The 15,973-nt window shown below is 34.4% G+C and overlaps 1 protein-coding gene across 1 annotated transcript in view; it reads left to right on the forward strand.

Annotated features, from left to right (window-relative positions):
- Positions 1–8,258, forward strand: part of LOC129265540 (TOG array regulator of axonemal microtubules protein 1-like) — a 64,672-nt gene extending 56,414 nt beyond the window's left edge. The window contains exons 16-23 of the mRNA XM_064101358.1: positions 765–913; positions 1,709–1,867; positions 2,402–2,528; positions 3,069–3,181; positions 3,989–4,190; positions 4,840–5,056; positions 5,833–5,919; positions 7,058–8,258. Of these exons, the coding sequence (XP_063957428.1) occupies positions 765–913; positions 1,709–1,867; positions 2,402–2,528; positions 3,069–3,181; positions 3,989–4,190; positions 4,840–5,056; positions 5,833–5,919; positions 7,058–7,314 (1,311 nt within the window). The 3' untranslated portion in view covers positions 7,315–8,258. The remainder of the gene's footprint in view (positions 1–764; positions 914–1,708; positions 1,868–2,401; positions 2,529–3,068; positions 3,182–3,988; positions 4,191–4,839; positions 5,057–5,832; positions 5,920–7,057) is intronic.
- Positions 8,259–15,973: the final 7,715 nt, after the last annotated feature.

Below are 15,973 nucleotides of genomic sequence, written 5' to 3' on the forward strand. Positions count from 1 at the left end.
AAGTACTTGGCTGGTAAGCAGTGAAAATGCCTATATTTTTTTCTACTTCTCTTCTGTCTACTGATATTGGGTGTTATATTGGTTGTTAAATGATTTCTCTTGCGACTCAATTAGAGATATGACACTTCTTATCATCTCACAGTTTCCATTACTACATTACATACAATAATGACTTCATTAATAGGCCAATTAGTAATTTAAAAAAAAATTGTTACGAATAGACACTTTGTTTTGGTAATCAAGATATGACAAAATGTGCAGCTTTTATTCGGCTTAAAGTGAATTAAAATTTTCATGAGCTGGTAGTATTTCTATTAATTGAAAATGGTTTGATTAGGGCCCTTAACATGAAGTAATGCAATCATGCTTACATTCAATTGCATATTTAGTACATTATTTGTGAGTGTCTTAAATATTAAGAGAAATAAGATAAATCCTACAATTGATTGTATCCTTTCTGTAAAAGGGTCAAGAGTAAATGTACTTGTAACCATATTCCGTCTTTTTTGAGGAAAGACATTTTTTTTGTGCATTATCTTGTGGTATGTCCCACTTCAGGAATGAATGAAGGATTATGTACTTACAAAAATTAAGAATACAGTGTATTATTTTTTTCTTTTATAAGTAATCAATCCTTTCACATTACATGGTTCACAAGCAAAGTAATCTTGTACTCAATCCTCTGTTCAACATTAGATCAATATTCTTTCAATTGGTTCTAATAGATTCATGCATTTATTTCTTTGATGTATTTTTCTTGTCAGGATTTGGATCAGATCTGTAGAATCTTGCTACCCAAGGCTGGTGAGAGTAATGGTTTCATTCGAGAAGATGTTGATAAAACATTAGAAGCCATGGTAAAGAATGCAAACCCACAGAGAGTGTTAGGATCATTGATAACAGCAGGGGCTAGGTACACACCAATCATTGCAATTATAATGTATTTGGATTATTTTTTCTTGTATTTTTCTCCACCAGTAGTTAAAGATAATGCAAAAATAATGACAATGATAATATATAAGTTATTTGTAAGGCACTAGCTCTCAAGTGAAGCCAGTCTTCAGTATATTGTTTGATTTCAGGCCATGACTATTTTGCATTTCAGGCTTCTTCAAGTTCTATTTTGTAAAGCACATATAGCGCTTCAACATGTTTTGATTTCTTTTCAGGCCCAATAAGTAAAATATTTTGATAATGAATTTAAAAGGATATTTATTTGGAAATGATTCAAACACTTGTATGTATTTAAAACACACACGCACATTTCAGTGCTTGTTTGTTTTAGTTATTTTAATACGGAATAAAAAAAACTTGCTCTTAGCCGTTAGACTGTTTTTCAGCAAGTCCATATACAAATCGTACGGGATAAAAAAAATTACTCTTAGCCGTAAGAGTGTTTTTCTGCAAGTCCGTACATACAATCGTACGGGGAAAAAAAAGTTGCTCTTAGCCGTTAGACTTTTTTCAGCAAGTCCGTATATACAAATCATTACAACAAAACAGAAAGATAACACAAAGTAAGTTCAACATAAACATAATAAACATAACTCAAACAAAACTGAGAAATAGATAGATAGATAAATAGACAGATAGAACGGAAGAAATAAATGACAGCAGTAGAATTCAAAGATTTTTTCAAAGGTTTAAAATCAAAATACATATTTAAGGAAGTCAAAATTATTAATCTGTTAATTTTTTTTCATTTTAGTCATAAGAGCTCAACGGTCCGCAAGACAACGAGTGTGTTTCTAGATGCTGTGGTAGAGCGTATGGGACCAGGCAGGATTCTTAGTGGAGTGAAAGACGTCACTGATAAGATATTACCTGTTACTGCTCAGTTAGTCCTTGACAATGGACAAGAAACAAGGTCAGAGAACTTTGAAATGCTACTATTGATATAGCTTAATGCTATTTGTAGTAGTGATAATAGTAATGATGGCGATGATGGTGGTCATGGTAGTGGTGGGGTTGATGATGATGATGGTGACAATAAAAATAGTAATGCTGATCATGACAGCTATAATGTATACGTCAAATTTATAACCATCTTATGGAAGTACTTCTGTACGATTTACAATATCAATATTAGTACTGTTTTGTATCCTTTCCATATCAGCATGCATCTTCTTTTACATCTTGCAAGAGACTAAGGGGGTGTTGCAAGAAAATATTTGCAATCCAATTGCAAATATTCTGTTCCAATTTTATAACTGATAGATCAACGTTAGCTGTAGCAAATCAGATTAAACTTTTTGTTTCAAGGAGCAGATTGGCAATCAATCACTAATTTGCAATTAACTTCAAGACATATGATTGATTTAGGGACCAAAAATAGACTTGCGATTGATCGCAAGTTTCTTGCAACACCCCATAAGATTTGTTTCATTGTATTTGACTACAGGTACTATGGTAGGAAAATCTTATTCAATCTGATGCATCATGAGGACTTTGATCGATTGATTGAGAAACATGTTCCAGCTAAGAACATAAAGAGCATCAGAGACATCTTGGAGAACCTTAAGAACAAGGTAAGTGTGGACAATAATATACCAAGGCCCTGTTACACAAAGCTTAGTGTTCAATTGTAGGTCTGATTTTTTTCAATTGATTGTATTGATCATAATGTGCAGTCAGACGTACAAATCGACTGTATGATCAATCGCTTTGCTTTGTGTTATTGACCCCAAGGGGTTTGTGTTATAAGATACACATGATTTTATGCATGACTGGTGACTTGTTGTTCTGGTAAAGGAGATACTCTAATTGTTTCTGTTTCAACATGGCAGGAGTAAATTTCCTATAACCCTAATCAAATCTTTACAAGTTTTAAACTTTGCATTTATATGTTAAAAGCATAAATTTTGATCTTGAAAGATCTGGGCTCCATTTCATGAAAAATTGATATGATAGCAAGTTTTGCTGGAATGTCAACTACCATGGCAACAGTGAAAAGTCTGCCTTTTGATTGGCTCTTCCAATGAAAGGTGATATTCTAACAACAGTTGCTATCATAGCAACTTTTTATGAAATTTGGGTAAATATTAATTTATTCTGTTATTGTTCCACAGGGTCTTGGTGAAGTCCCATCAGATACGTCATCTGCGAAAGCTCGTCGTAGTAATCCAAACAGTCGGGCAAACTCTGGGTCTCAGTCATATTCTAGGGATAGGAATGACTATAGGTAAGTTTGCAGTCACTATAACAACTCACCTAAGGCCTTGTCATACTGGAAAATGATTTCAGGAAAATTTTATGTTCCACACATATAGGTCTCACCTACCAGTCAAATTTTGACTATCGTCTCTTTGAGACTCTGATCACTTATTAGTAGCTCTTTTATTTAGAACTATAAACATTTTTGGTGTAAATGAACTTTTTTCAGTTATCCTCAATGTGATTTCATTTGTTTGACCTGTTTGTGCATCAGTGTGCAAAGTTAACTAGTCTGTGTAGTTTACAATGATTTGCAGTAGTGACAAGAAGTAAAGTTAGCAGGCATATTATATGGTAGTTTTAATTGGAATGATTAGAGATGAATTGTCTAAAATGGTGTGAATTTACTGTCTTTATTGGTTTAGCTAGGACATTGCTGGGGGGGGGAGGGTATCAGTGGGTCTTATCCCCCTTCCCCACTCTCCATCTACTCGAAATTAAATTGATGGCAAAATCAGTATGCCAATATTCAATTTGAATCAGTATGTTTCTGAAAATGAGAGTAGATTTTACTGAGACTAAGCAGGCAGAAATGCTCATTCTTTCCAGTCCCAATCCTTTTTTCCAAGGTACTTTATGACACAAGAGAAGCATACATATTAGTATGAGAAATGTTTGTCATAGCAAGTCATTTTCAAATGGAAATGACCTGCTGCCTTTTATCAGTAAGATCTAAGGAGAGTTCTTCCTGAAAGTTTATCTTGCAAATATTTTTTTTTATGTGAACACTCCATCCCTATCATTTTCCGAACCTATGTGTCATTGTTACATGCAGTGAAATGGATGGCACCCCTCCAAGCTCAGTCAAGAAAGGCAAGCGGTCTAGCGGAGGAGTACGAGGTGAAGAGAATGATACTATCAAGAGTCTTTGTGAAGGTTTAGGAGCATCTGATTGGATGTCTAGGTTACAAGCCATTGAGAAACTACAAGCTATGTGTGAAACCAATCAAGATATGGTGGATGCTAGCTTAGTCAGAGTAAGTTTAACAAGGAGACATTTTCCAGAATTTCTTTTTAAAAATGGATTTTGATAATTAGTGCTGCATGAACGCTGCAACAGAATAGATTTCGAGTCACCTGCATACCTTATGATCAAGAGTAGAATTCTAAGAACAATATAATAATATGATAAATATATTTAGAAAATGATTAATGCATTTTGACAAGTTTTTTGTGGCCTAGTCATGGTTAGCCTCAAGGTTGATGTAAATAAAAGTCACGAATGTAGATTATCCAACTATCCAGGTGACTGTTGATGAATTATGCAAAATGTATTATACCTAGTGTGCTATTTATTATTATTTAAAAAAAACTACACAATATACCCATGATGATATTATATGACTAACAATAAGTGAACATTGAACACCACTAAGAGTCCAATTAGGCTGAAACCTTTTTTTTTAATTACTTTGCAATATTACTCTATTAGAACTCTAGGTAAATGATTTTCTATCATAAGTATGGTTCTTTTACAGAAGGAATGTTGTCTTGGCTCTTGTAATCACTTCAAGCTCTTTTTTTTTAAAACCAAATCAGCAATTGCTAAATAACAAGATTGAAAAATATTTTGAAAGGTTAAGTGTTGACTGATTGTTCTCTTTCTGCTCCTCTTTTTTCCCCCAGATATTTGATAAGTTCATCTCTCGTTTATCAGACTCAAACAGTAAAGTGAACATAGCTGCTCTAACAACAATGAAAGACATTGTACCTCGCCTTGGTGAATCCTTGCAGGCTGTCGTCAATAATCTCATTCCTATCTTAGTCCAGAACCTCGCTGCTAAGAACCCCAGTATTAGTCAAACCAGTAATGATATCCTTGATCTCATTCTGGAACATGTTGGTAAGTATTCCTTCAATTTATATCATACACCAACTTCCAATAATCACATTTAATGTTTTTAGCCTTCATGATTCACATGTAGATTAAAACAAATGCATTGCATATCCTCCCTTCTTTCCCATGCTCCTCTTTATTAGCCTTTCTGTCTTGCCCTTCTCCTTTTCACTTGTCTTCTATCTCTTCACCTCTCCTCCTTCCTTTCTCTCTTTTACCATGGTATTGGGCAATTTATAAAGAAATCAACCCCTTAGCCTGACTGCCATATTTCATTTTTAAATTCATATAATGGACTGCTCAAGCCATGATAATTTTTGTATGGACTAGAAAACAGATACAAATCATTTCATGAAGATTAAACATTATCATATAGGGGTGGGATATGTATACCCTATGGAATTGCCCATTTACCCAAGACAACCCATGTTATATAAATACTGTTTGGAAATATTAGACCATTCTATGCACTGCATGAAACGACTATGTTTTACCTGCAATATTTTTTAGTTAAATTGTTGAAAGGAAATGTTGGGAAAGAAATATGTGTATTAAAAAAAAGAAAAAATTATGATAAAAATTACAACCAATTAGATCAGTGTTTATTTGAGAAATAAAAAGTTGTAAGGAGCAGTTTTACAAATACAAGACGTTTACATTTTCCTGTTAGGGCAGAAGCCATATTGTCCTTTTCTACTGGTACATATAAATGCATGTAACACTCATCACTGTGTATATAAATGCTAGTGTAATTGATATTGATTATATTGTGTTTCATACAGATATGCTGGTATTAGTTCAACCATACTCCAATGCTACTCAGTATGGCAACGTGAGAGCGAGACCAGCAATGGTTGAAAAGCTGTCCTGTAAGTAGACACACCAACCTTGTCATCTCAATAAACCATTGTTCCTAATTTACTTCTTCATTTACAATGGAATGAAAAAACTTTACCCTTCATGCATCATATCAAGTACACATTTTTGTTTACCTTGATGGAAATCATAGTCACGATCGAACTCCAGTTTGAAGTAATTTGAGTTTGTGTTGTGTATGTTAGACCACTGCTCTCATGTCATTTATACTTGGTACACGGTTTCAATTCATGGGCCATGTTATGAAGTAGTTTTTTACTGAACAGCCTTAATCTGGTTTTGCTAAGGAAAGTCATGTACATCAAGCAGTTGATATTCAATTTATCTGCATATTTGGAACTAAAAACTATAGAAAATTTGCAGAAGTAACTACAAAAGATTTATTCAACCATTATAGCATTAAGAAATGAACAATAAACAGGAGGATCATATGGGGAAATACAGTTTAGATGTCTTTTGTCTTCCTAGAATATTATTATAGACCAAGACCCATGACATCAGTTATTTAAATAGAGTTCAGTATACATGTTATTTTTGCTGTTTTCTTATCCTGTAATATGTTTTGATGAAGAAAAAAAAACCCAAACAAACACGGAACAAGCTGTAGGGAGACCAATGTCTATATGCCTAATACCAACTTATAGAGGATTTAAACACAGTATCATGAGAGCTGTACTTGTGTATGTAATCAAATCACCACATATGTACTTGAAACCCCTCTACATGCTTTGCAGGTATAATGTCCCCTCAGTTGATGATCTTGGTACGAGAAATCCTGGTTTTAAATCTCTTGTTTAGAAAGCACCTGTGTAAATTTGGGCTGTAGGGTTGCTGCCAAATATTTGTTTTTTAGATATTTCATGACAATGATACTTTTACTATATTTCTTCTTTTAGAGATGATATGCTTTTAAATTTAGTAGTTGTAGTTTCTAATTTTTGTGTAGTACAATTCAAGCAGAATGGATGTTCATAACTTCACAAACCAAAATGATATACCTACTTTAAATTACATTGAACTGAACAGTCTCTATGAAAGGAACCTTATATTATAAATGGATGCATTTTTAAAAAGGTATGTGCTGTATGAAATATAAGGTATTAACAATATGTATTTTTAAACATCTTTCAGACCTCGTGACCAAGGTGTACCCCCGGAAGCAACAGACGGTCGTCAGGAACGTCCTACCTGTTCTGTGGTATCTCCTAGGCAATATGACAGGAAGTGGAGCGGTACCAGGCAGTTCAGGCAACCTCCGAAGTGCCACAGGAGTCCTAGCTAACAGCCTCTATGAACAGATGGGTGAAGTCTTACTTCAACATGCTCACAACCTACCCCCAAGGAATGTCAAGACACTCAAAGAACTTATCGAGGAAGTATCTACGTGACATAGGTAGCCATCTCTAACTATTCTATAATTGTTAAATTTGAATATTTAATTAAAAAGTAAGGAACAAACTGTTGAGGGAGAATCTTGCTGAATTTAATTGAGCATAGACATTCACTCTATACCTTGATTTTTGTGATGCAGGTATTACAAGTTGTTTTATAGTTTCAGGCTTAGTTGGTCAAAGAATATCTCTATATATTTCAACCAGGTTTGATGATTTGTTAATGACTGATATGTATTCATTGTACCCAAGTTTATTTGTTAATTTTACTTTTATTTGTTAGTCTTGGTCATGTTTTTGGATAAGGTTTCAATAACTGATATTTCCATCCCAGCTGCTCTTTATCCATGTGTAAAATGAACCGTCCAAGTTATTACAGAAATATGTGAGACTTAAATCATTCAAGTAAATGTACTATGCCATCATGGTGGATGCCAAATTCCTCTTCCCCCTTTAACTCCCCCCCCCCTTCCCTGGAATATTGGTATTCCTCTTAGATGCTAAGAGAGTTAGTGAGAGAAATAGGGGGAGATAGGGAGAGAACGGTAAAGAGAGTGGGGATATATATGTAGCCAAGTTTCCTTAGTTACTGAAAGGTGTGCTAGATAAGGTTATATAGAGAGGAATTACAACAATGTAATCTAATTATATAGATATAATAACGAAATGCAATTAGTAATTCTAAAATAATAAACATTTGTTTTGGAAAGTGCAAGATATACTAAAAATTTGATTGCCCATTTCCGTCCATTATGTGAATTAGTTCTTGTGCACAACACTCCTCTTCTTACAGGCCAGTAATTCTTAAAGTTATGAGGGGAAAACATGAATCAGTACCTAACTTTGTTATATTCTAAAGATAGACCTAGTGTGTATATATTATATATTTACATTGTGTTTTAACTTCATGTTCATGTTTACATTGTACCTTAAGTGATCGTTGCCAAATGTCATTGACAAGTTAAGATTTGTTCAAATTTATAATTATAATTTTTTTAGAAAGTACGAAGGACATAAAGCTAGATATATGATATTCATTGTTTATGTCGATGATATGGGGCTTATAGATCATTGTCATGGTGTCTCATTATAGGCTTTTATACATATAGTAACATAACATCTGCAAAGGATCAACATGATCATCAGTTGTGGAGGGAAATATCTGTTAAACAGACACAGGAAGGGAATACAAGTAGATCCATAGTGTGAACAAAACTTGCCTTTTTTATTATGTGAAACCAAAGTTGAAAATCAGTTGAAGGAAGATCAGGGAAATTCTGTCATTCATTTGAAAGCCTCTGCTTTTATTACGGTTCATCCATTGTATTTGTTGCTCCTATGAAACTCATCAGAAACTGTAGGATAGATGGTAGCCATGTTCACCCTTTGAATTGCCACGCTCATTCATATTCAAATTTAGATTGTTAGTAGGTAATTGGAGGTGATATGCTTTACGCTTCTATACCGTTTCTAGCACTGGTGTTAGAAACATCAGCATTTATTTTGAGCACTTGACCCAGGTGAGGTTATTGGTACCAGGCAGGAACAAGTTCCTTGAATGTTAAGAGCACTCAATTGGCAGCTTGACTGATGTGAGGTAATAACTGTTAAAAGACAGAATGTGTAGTCAGACCTTGTGCATTTGCATGCATTGAAAAACACCCTTTATGTATTAAGAAGCCAAAGATTGGGTGCCCTAGTACTTAGGATGCCATGGATGATTCCAGGGGGCTGTTTCATAAAGCTGTTCGTAAGTTAAGAGCGACTTTAAGAACGACTGGTGATTCTTTATTGTGGTAAATGGTATATTCATTGGTGATGGTTACGCTTGTAAGAAAGGTTCACCAATCGTTCTTAAAGTCGCTCTTAACTTACGAACAGCTTTATGAAACACCCACCAGGTACAGTGTTAGGTATATCAGCTTGTGTTGATGTTAAAATGAAAAATCAGACTTCTGAACCGAGCTCCAAACCAGAATTTTAGGTGTAGGGAATGATAATAATTGTGTTAAAGGAGAATGAAACTCTTGGAGCAAGTTAGCTTTTGTGAAAGCAGAAAAATCAAAGAATAAGATCAACAAAAGTTTGAGTAAAATAGGACTAGCAATAGAAGAGTTATGAGCATTTGAATGTCGAGATCACTAATGCTATGGAGATCCTCCCATTGGCAATACGACCAAGATCTATGATGTCACAGATGAACAACTCTCCCCTTTTGGACACTGAAAATATACCCCAAAATATCTCGTTTTGCTCATTCTAACCATATGACAAACGATTCATCAATTATATAATGTTGTGAAACCTCTGTACTTGTCCTCTCATAAAGAGAACACCTCACCTTGTGATAGACTCTATAAAAGTGAGAATATAAGTGAAATAAGTACTAAAGTAATGAGGGAGTTGTACGTGTGTGACATCACAGATCTTGGTCGCATTGCCAATGGGAGGATCTACATGGCATTAGTGATCTCAATATTAAAATGCTCATAACTTTCTTATCATTCATTCAATCTTCCTCAAACTTTCAACAATATGTTTCTTTGATTTTTCTCTTTGATATGGATTCAGCTGGTTTCAAGGGTTTCATTCTCCTTTAATGAATGTTGACCACTGATAACCCTTACACCATCCTCACTTAAAGTTTGGTGTTTTGTTTATTTTTGCCACCATGGAGTCAACGATAGCATTCAACACCATAGTTTCTACATTTTAGCTTAACCCTATCTAGGCCGGGGGGGGGGGGGGGGGGGCCTCCGAGGCCCCCCCTCAACGAGTCGCGCGATATTTTTCGCCGCGCAAATTTTTTTGACCGCGCTGCTCACTGACTTTTTACTTTCAGGTCTTGCGCAACTTTTGAGACCAATTTTGCGTCACCCGGGTACGTGGTTCCGAAATTACGCAATGTCAGACCAAAAATTGCTCAAAAACGTGATTTCTTGTACAAAGTCAATGTAAATTGTGTTTTCAACCAAAAATCATAAATGTATGATTATTTTTAGTTTTGCTGGTCTAAATGTATGTATTTTATGCTGTTTATGATCTTAGAAGAGTCCCCAACGAATTTCATTGAAAAAACAATGAAAAACAAAGGGTCCAAAAAACATAGAAATACATCAGAAATTGCAAAAAACAATATAATACATAAGAAATTGATCTGATATCACAATTTTTTTCATGTAAACTTGCTAAGAACACCACAAATACTTTCTATGCCAAAAATTAGAACATTTGGAGCTTTATTTAGGGAGTTAGAGGAAAAAGTATGATTTTGCATACTAATTACGCATAAATTAGCATAATTGCTTAATGATGATTCGCATGAAATAAATTACCTTACAATTTTGTAGATTATATCCCAGACAACCTGCGTGCCAATTTTCGGCGCGATCGCGCGGTCGACGGCCGAGATCTTAAGGGGGGCCTGGGAGGCCCCCCCCCCCCCGGCCATATGAACTCCCAAAATACCCTGGCCTAAATAGGGTTAAATCACAGTGGGAATGCATGGCTCAATAATTATATTGGTGATCAAGTTTCACAAACCATGTGTGGCAATAGAAATAAAAATGAGATTGCTTTGGTTTCAAACAGTCAGCTTTATTACAACAATTGGTCACTTTGAGCTCTTAATTATGAATTTCAGGAGTCGAAGAGACATGAGCTGTTAGCAAGGTCCCAATATTGATTTATTTAATCAAAACCACTGCAGATATTTGTATTCTTATGCATGTTTTGTGGTATTCAATATCACTGGAGATTTTTGTGAAAGTGCTATTAGTTTTGATATTATTTGAGGAAAATGTTAGGATGTTCTTTTGGACAGCAGAAGACAGTATTATTAAGAGATATCTTTTATTTAAATTTAATTGCCTTTAGTCTATAGCACCTTGAGGGGTCCTTTTAAAGAGAATCAAAGAGCTTGCTGAAGAAAGCAAATTTTTTCTTCTAGTAAGAATCAATTGTACTTAGTATGTATGTGTATTGCTGTGGAATTTTAACTGAAATTAATCAATTGTAAATAGAAAAAAATGTATTCTTGAATGTAAATAAGAGGTTATATCTCAATCTGCAAAAATGAACTTTGACTGTGTTCTATATTTGTGTACCGTCCATTTATCTGTGTGATTGCTATATGTTTTTTGACAGTTTTAAACATGTTATAGCTGCAACTATAATAAAGGGTATTGTTGTTTTATGTTAGGGTTTCAACTAAGAGATAGCGGGTAGAATAACTGATATCAATAAAAACTAGCAAGTTCTTGATGGCAAAAGCACCCCAAAAAAGCTTGCAAAAACACCAAAAAAAAGCTTTCAAAAGCAGTCGTTCAAAACATATTTACAACCATTTTTCTGAACTGCTAAAAAAACATTTACTTAGCATGCATTGCAAGAGATTGCCTAGCTCCAAACATTATATTTCGTATCTCCCCTTTTAGGGTACATAATTGATGCATTTGGAAGCATTTGCTCACAAGATACAAAAAAATGCTTTTCTTCAGAGTAAACACTTTACTGAGAGAGCAAAACTGTATGATTCAGTCAGTAATTTCAAAGGAAAGACCTGAGAAAGCATTTGGTAGTTTTTGTCTCACCTGCATAGCAGTGTGAGACTAAAGGCGCCGCTTTTCCGACGGTGACGGCGGCGGCGGCGTCAACATCAAATCTTAACCTAAGGTTAAGTTTTTGAAATGACAGCATAACTTAGAAAGTATATGGACCTAGTTCATGAAAATTGGCCATAAGGTTAATCAAGTATTACTAAACATCCTGCCTGAGATTCATGTCACATGACCAAGGTCAAAGGTCATTTAGGGTCAATGAACTAAGACCATGTTGGGGGAATCAACATCAAAATCTTAACCTAAGGTTAAGTTTTTGAAATGTCATCATAACTTAGCAAATGTATGGACCTAGTTCATGAAACTTGGACATAAGGTTAATCAAGTATCACTGAACATCCTGCATGAGTTTCACGTCACATGACATCATTTAGGTCATTTAGGGTCAATGAACTTTGGTCATTTAGGGTCAATGAACTTTGGTCATTTAGGGTCAATGAACTTCGGCCGAATTGGTGGTATCTGTTGAATTACCATCATAACTTTGAAAGTTTATTGATCTGATTCATGAAACTTGGACATAATAGTAATCAAGTATCATTGAACATCCTGTGCAAGTTTCAGGTCACATGATTAAGGTCAAATGTCATTTAGGGTCAATGAACTTTGGCCAAATTGGGGGTATTTGTTGAATTCTCATCATAACTTTGAAAGTATATTGGTCTAGTTCATTAAACTTGGACATAAGAGTAATCAAGTATCACTGTACGTCTTGTGCGCATTTCAGGTCACATGACCAAGGTCAAAGGTCAATGAACTTTGGCCGAATGGGTGTATCTGTTGAATTACCATCATAACTTTGAAAGTTTATGAATCTGATTCATGAAACTTGGACATAAGAGTAATCAAGTATCACTGCACATCCTGTGCGAGTTTCAGGTCACATGATCAAGGTCAAAGGTCATATACGGTCAATGAACTTTGGCCAAATTGGGGGTATTTGTTGAATTACCATCATATCTCTGTAAGTGTATTGGTCTAGTTCATAAAACGTGGACATAAGAGTAACCAAGCATCACTGAACATCTTGTGCGAGTTATAGTAGGTTTCAAAGTCAGCACTGCTGCTATATTGAATCGCGTGATGCAGGTGAGACCGCCAGAGGCATTCCACTTGTTAATGATATTAGTCTATGTATTCCTTAATTTCTATGAAATGAACAATATTAAATGATAGAGATTCCCTAGTTGGGTAGATGCATGTGTATGTTAAACTGTCGATTGAGAAATTGTGTTTTCATGGTCACTGTTAGCTGGAGCAAAATAAAGTTGTTACCATATGATAGCATTTATTTGAGAAGTTTTGTATTTTATTTCTGTATCTAAGTATTACTGTTTTCAGCCATACTGTAAGAAAATATGACATAACTGCAAGTTTGTCAGATGAATTTAATTGCTGCACTCCATATTGCAATACGATATGACACACAGATGGTATGTAGCACTACAACAGGTATAGATAATGATGTTTGTTTAGATGGTAGCATAACTTATAACTGCCTTCAAATCTGCCTGTGTTAACCTTATATTAGACAGTTATAGTCTATTAATATATTTACTTTAACCTATCATTTTCTTTATATTGGTAAAAGTATGGATTTAAGGTTTACTCTTAATTGTGTTTTTCACTTTAAATGCTAATACCAACTGAAAAAGGTGACAAAATTGTTGTAGACAAGTGACTCAGAAGAATGTCTGATGTTGAAATCTTCTTCTGTACACAAACTTTATGTTGAGATGCTAGCAGCAGAAATTTCATTATTTTCATCTGCCAAAGAGAATTCAAATTTTGATGACCATGTCATGAGTTTGAAATACCAAGCACAATAGATAGTTGCATATGATTGACTTAAAATATTAATTACATGTGCACTTTGAGCTAGTAATTGATTTGATTTATACACAAATGATATTAATGTTGCAATTCTAGATGAAATTTCAATTTTACTTGGAACATTTGTTTGTTTTGTTTTTGCCATACATTTAAAAGTCCACATATATATGTATAGCTTGAATATATACATGTAAGTATCTGTAGATATTCATTACACATATATTAAATATGTGTGTCTGCTTAAAGAAGTACTTTAGGTATGCTATATTATATAATATTGTAAATAATGCAATTGCCAGTGTGTAATGTGAAACACAATTTCACCTTGTACATTTGATGGTATTTTTGTGAAGGGAATGTTTTTGAGATCGATATTTGTGTGAGAAAGAATAACAAAAGAGTGTGTGTATCAGAATAAACTTCAATGAGATTAAATGAAAATAGCTTTTCCCATTTTGTTTGTGGTTAAATAATGTTGTAGTACATAACAAATTAGAATTGCAAATGGCTCTTAGAGAATAGAGAGTATCTCAAAGTATATTAAGTTGGTCCAATGCCCACCATACACTGCATGATAGAGCTACAAAGCGATTTTTGAACAAATCACAGTTTGCATGAAATGTGAAAGTTCCGAGAAGTAATAATTACTTAGTTGTACTGGGATAATACTAGGAATACAAAATTCGAATATCTGGTTTGCTGCAAAAGCCTTGTGGTAGAAGTAAAGTAGCTTCAAGTCATAGCTGATGATGAAGTCAATACAATTTATAATTGTTATGTGTGTGTGGGCGATGTCATTCATGTAAAAAGCGAATGAAAATGAGAATGGGTAATACATAGGGATGTTTATGTGTGTGGCATACTACTACTTGTGTTACTTGTGCATTTTGTGTTTGAGTTCGATAGTTAGACCCTTAATTTGAATGAAGGATTTGCACAGCAGACAGACCACTCGTTAGTTCACCAACCTCCTCAACAGTTCATAATCTATTGAGGGTACCTTGTTATTTAGCTCACATCATCTAATTAAAATTTTATATGTACCAAGATTCAGAAGTTTATTTGTAAAATACATTTTCAACAGTCATTCTCCTGTTTTATAAGCACTAACCACGCTTTAATCTGTTAAACCATTCAAACAGCTACTCGCAGGGCCATACAAACAGAGTGATACAGATCGGTTCTATCCAGATTTTTTTTAAAGATAACCTTTATTTTTCATTTTTTCTTGATAATGCATGCTAGCCATGCTGACTCTAGAATCTAGAAGCCAAGCCTGCTTTTTGTCTTGCCCGAACGAAGTTCGGTAGGGACCTAGTAATCACTTTTCCTATTGGTCTGTTAATCTGTTGTTAAAAATGTTAAAGTTTATGTTCAACTTGCTCTCATATCTTTATTTCTGCATCATACTTGATCCATATGATCCTTGGTTAATACCACATAGTTTCTATGTGGATGGGTGATGGTGTCCAATGTCATCTAGGGTTAAAAGGTCAAATGATGAGGTCATGTCTTCCAAAAATTATGTTGACACTTGGTACATATGATTCTTGGGCAATACCGCATATGTGTCCATGAGGGTGATGGGGTTAAAGGTCATCTAGGGGTCAAAAGGTTAAGTTTTGTTCAAATTGCTCGCATCTCTTTATTTTTGTATCAATTGTGTTTACACTTGGTACAAATAACCATTGGGTAAAACCACAAGGATAAGGTCAAAAGATCATATTGCATATTCTATCGATCGCGATACCAGGCGAGACTTGTGGTTCGTGAACCACCTTGTTTGTCAAACTGATTCAAATAAAAGTAAAATATTCATAGGTAATCACTTCATATCCTGAATTCAAATTCAGGATATTCAGGATTCCAGTCAGATTGTAGGTCCTTATGTTTATGAGCAAATGAGCAAGATTTATCCAAGTCCTCTCGTTGCTGAATTCATCTCCTTGCAAAGTCTTGTGAACTGTGAGACTTTCTTTCTCAAAGAATTCAACCACTTTATCCTCAAGTAAAATTTAATACTTTTGTACCATAGGAGAGAGTAAATGTTACTCTTTTATATTTGTCATTTATTTTGAATTAAATATTTTGATAAGTGAATTTCAGGCCTGAAAAGATGCCTCAAACGGAAGTTCTTCGTCTGTTTTCACTTACAAATTGTGCAACACTCCCATACATAAAAATACTATTTATATCATCAGAAA

This window comes from Lytechinus pictus, chromosome 7, assembly GCF_037042905.1.
Source record: "Lytechinus pictus isolate F3 Inbred chromosome 7, Lp3.0, whole genome shotgun sequence".
NCBI lineage: Eukaryota > Metazoa > Echinodermata > Echinoidea > Temnopleuroida > Toxopneustidae > Lytechinus > Lytechinus pictus.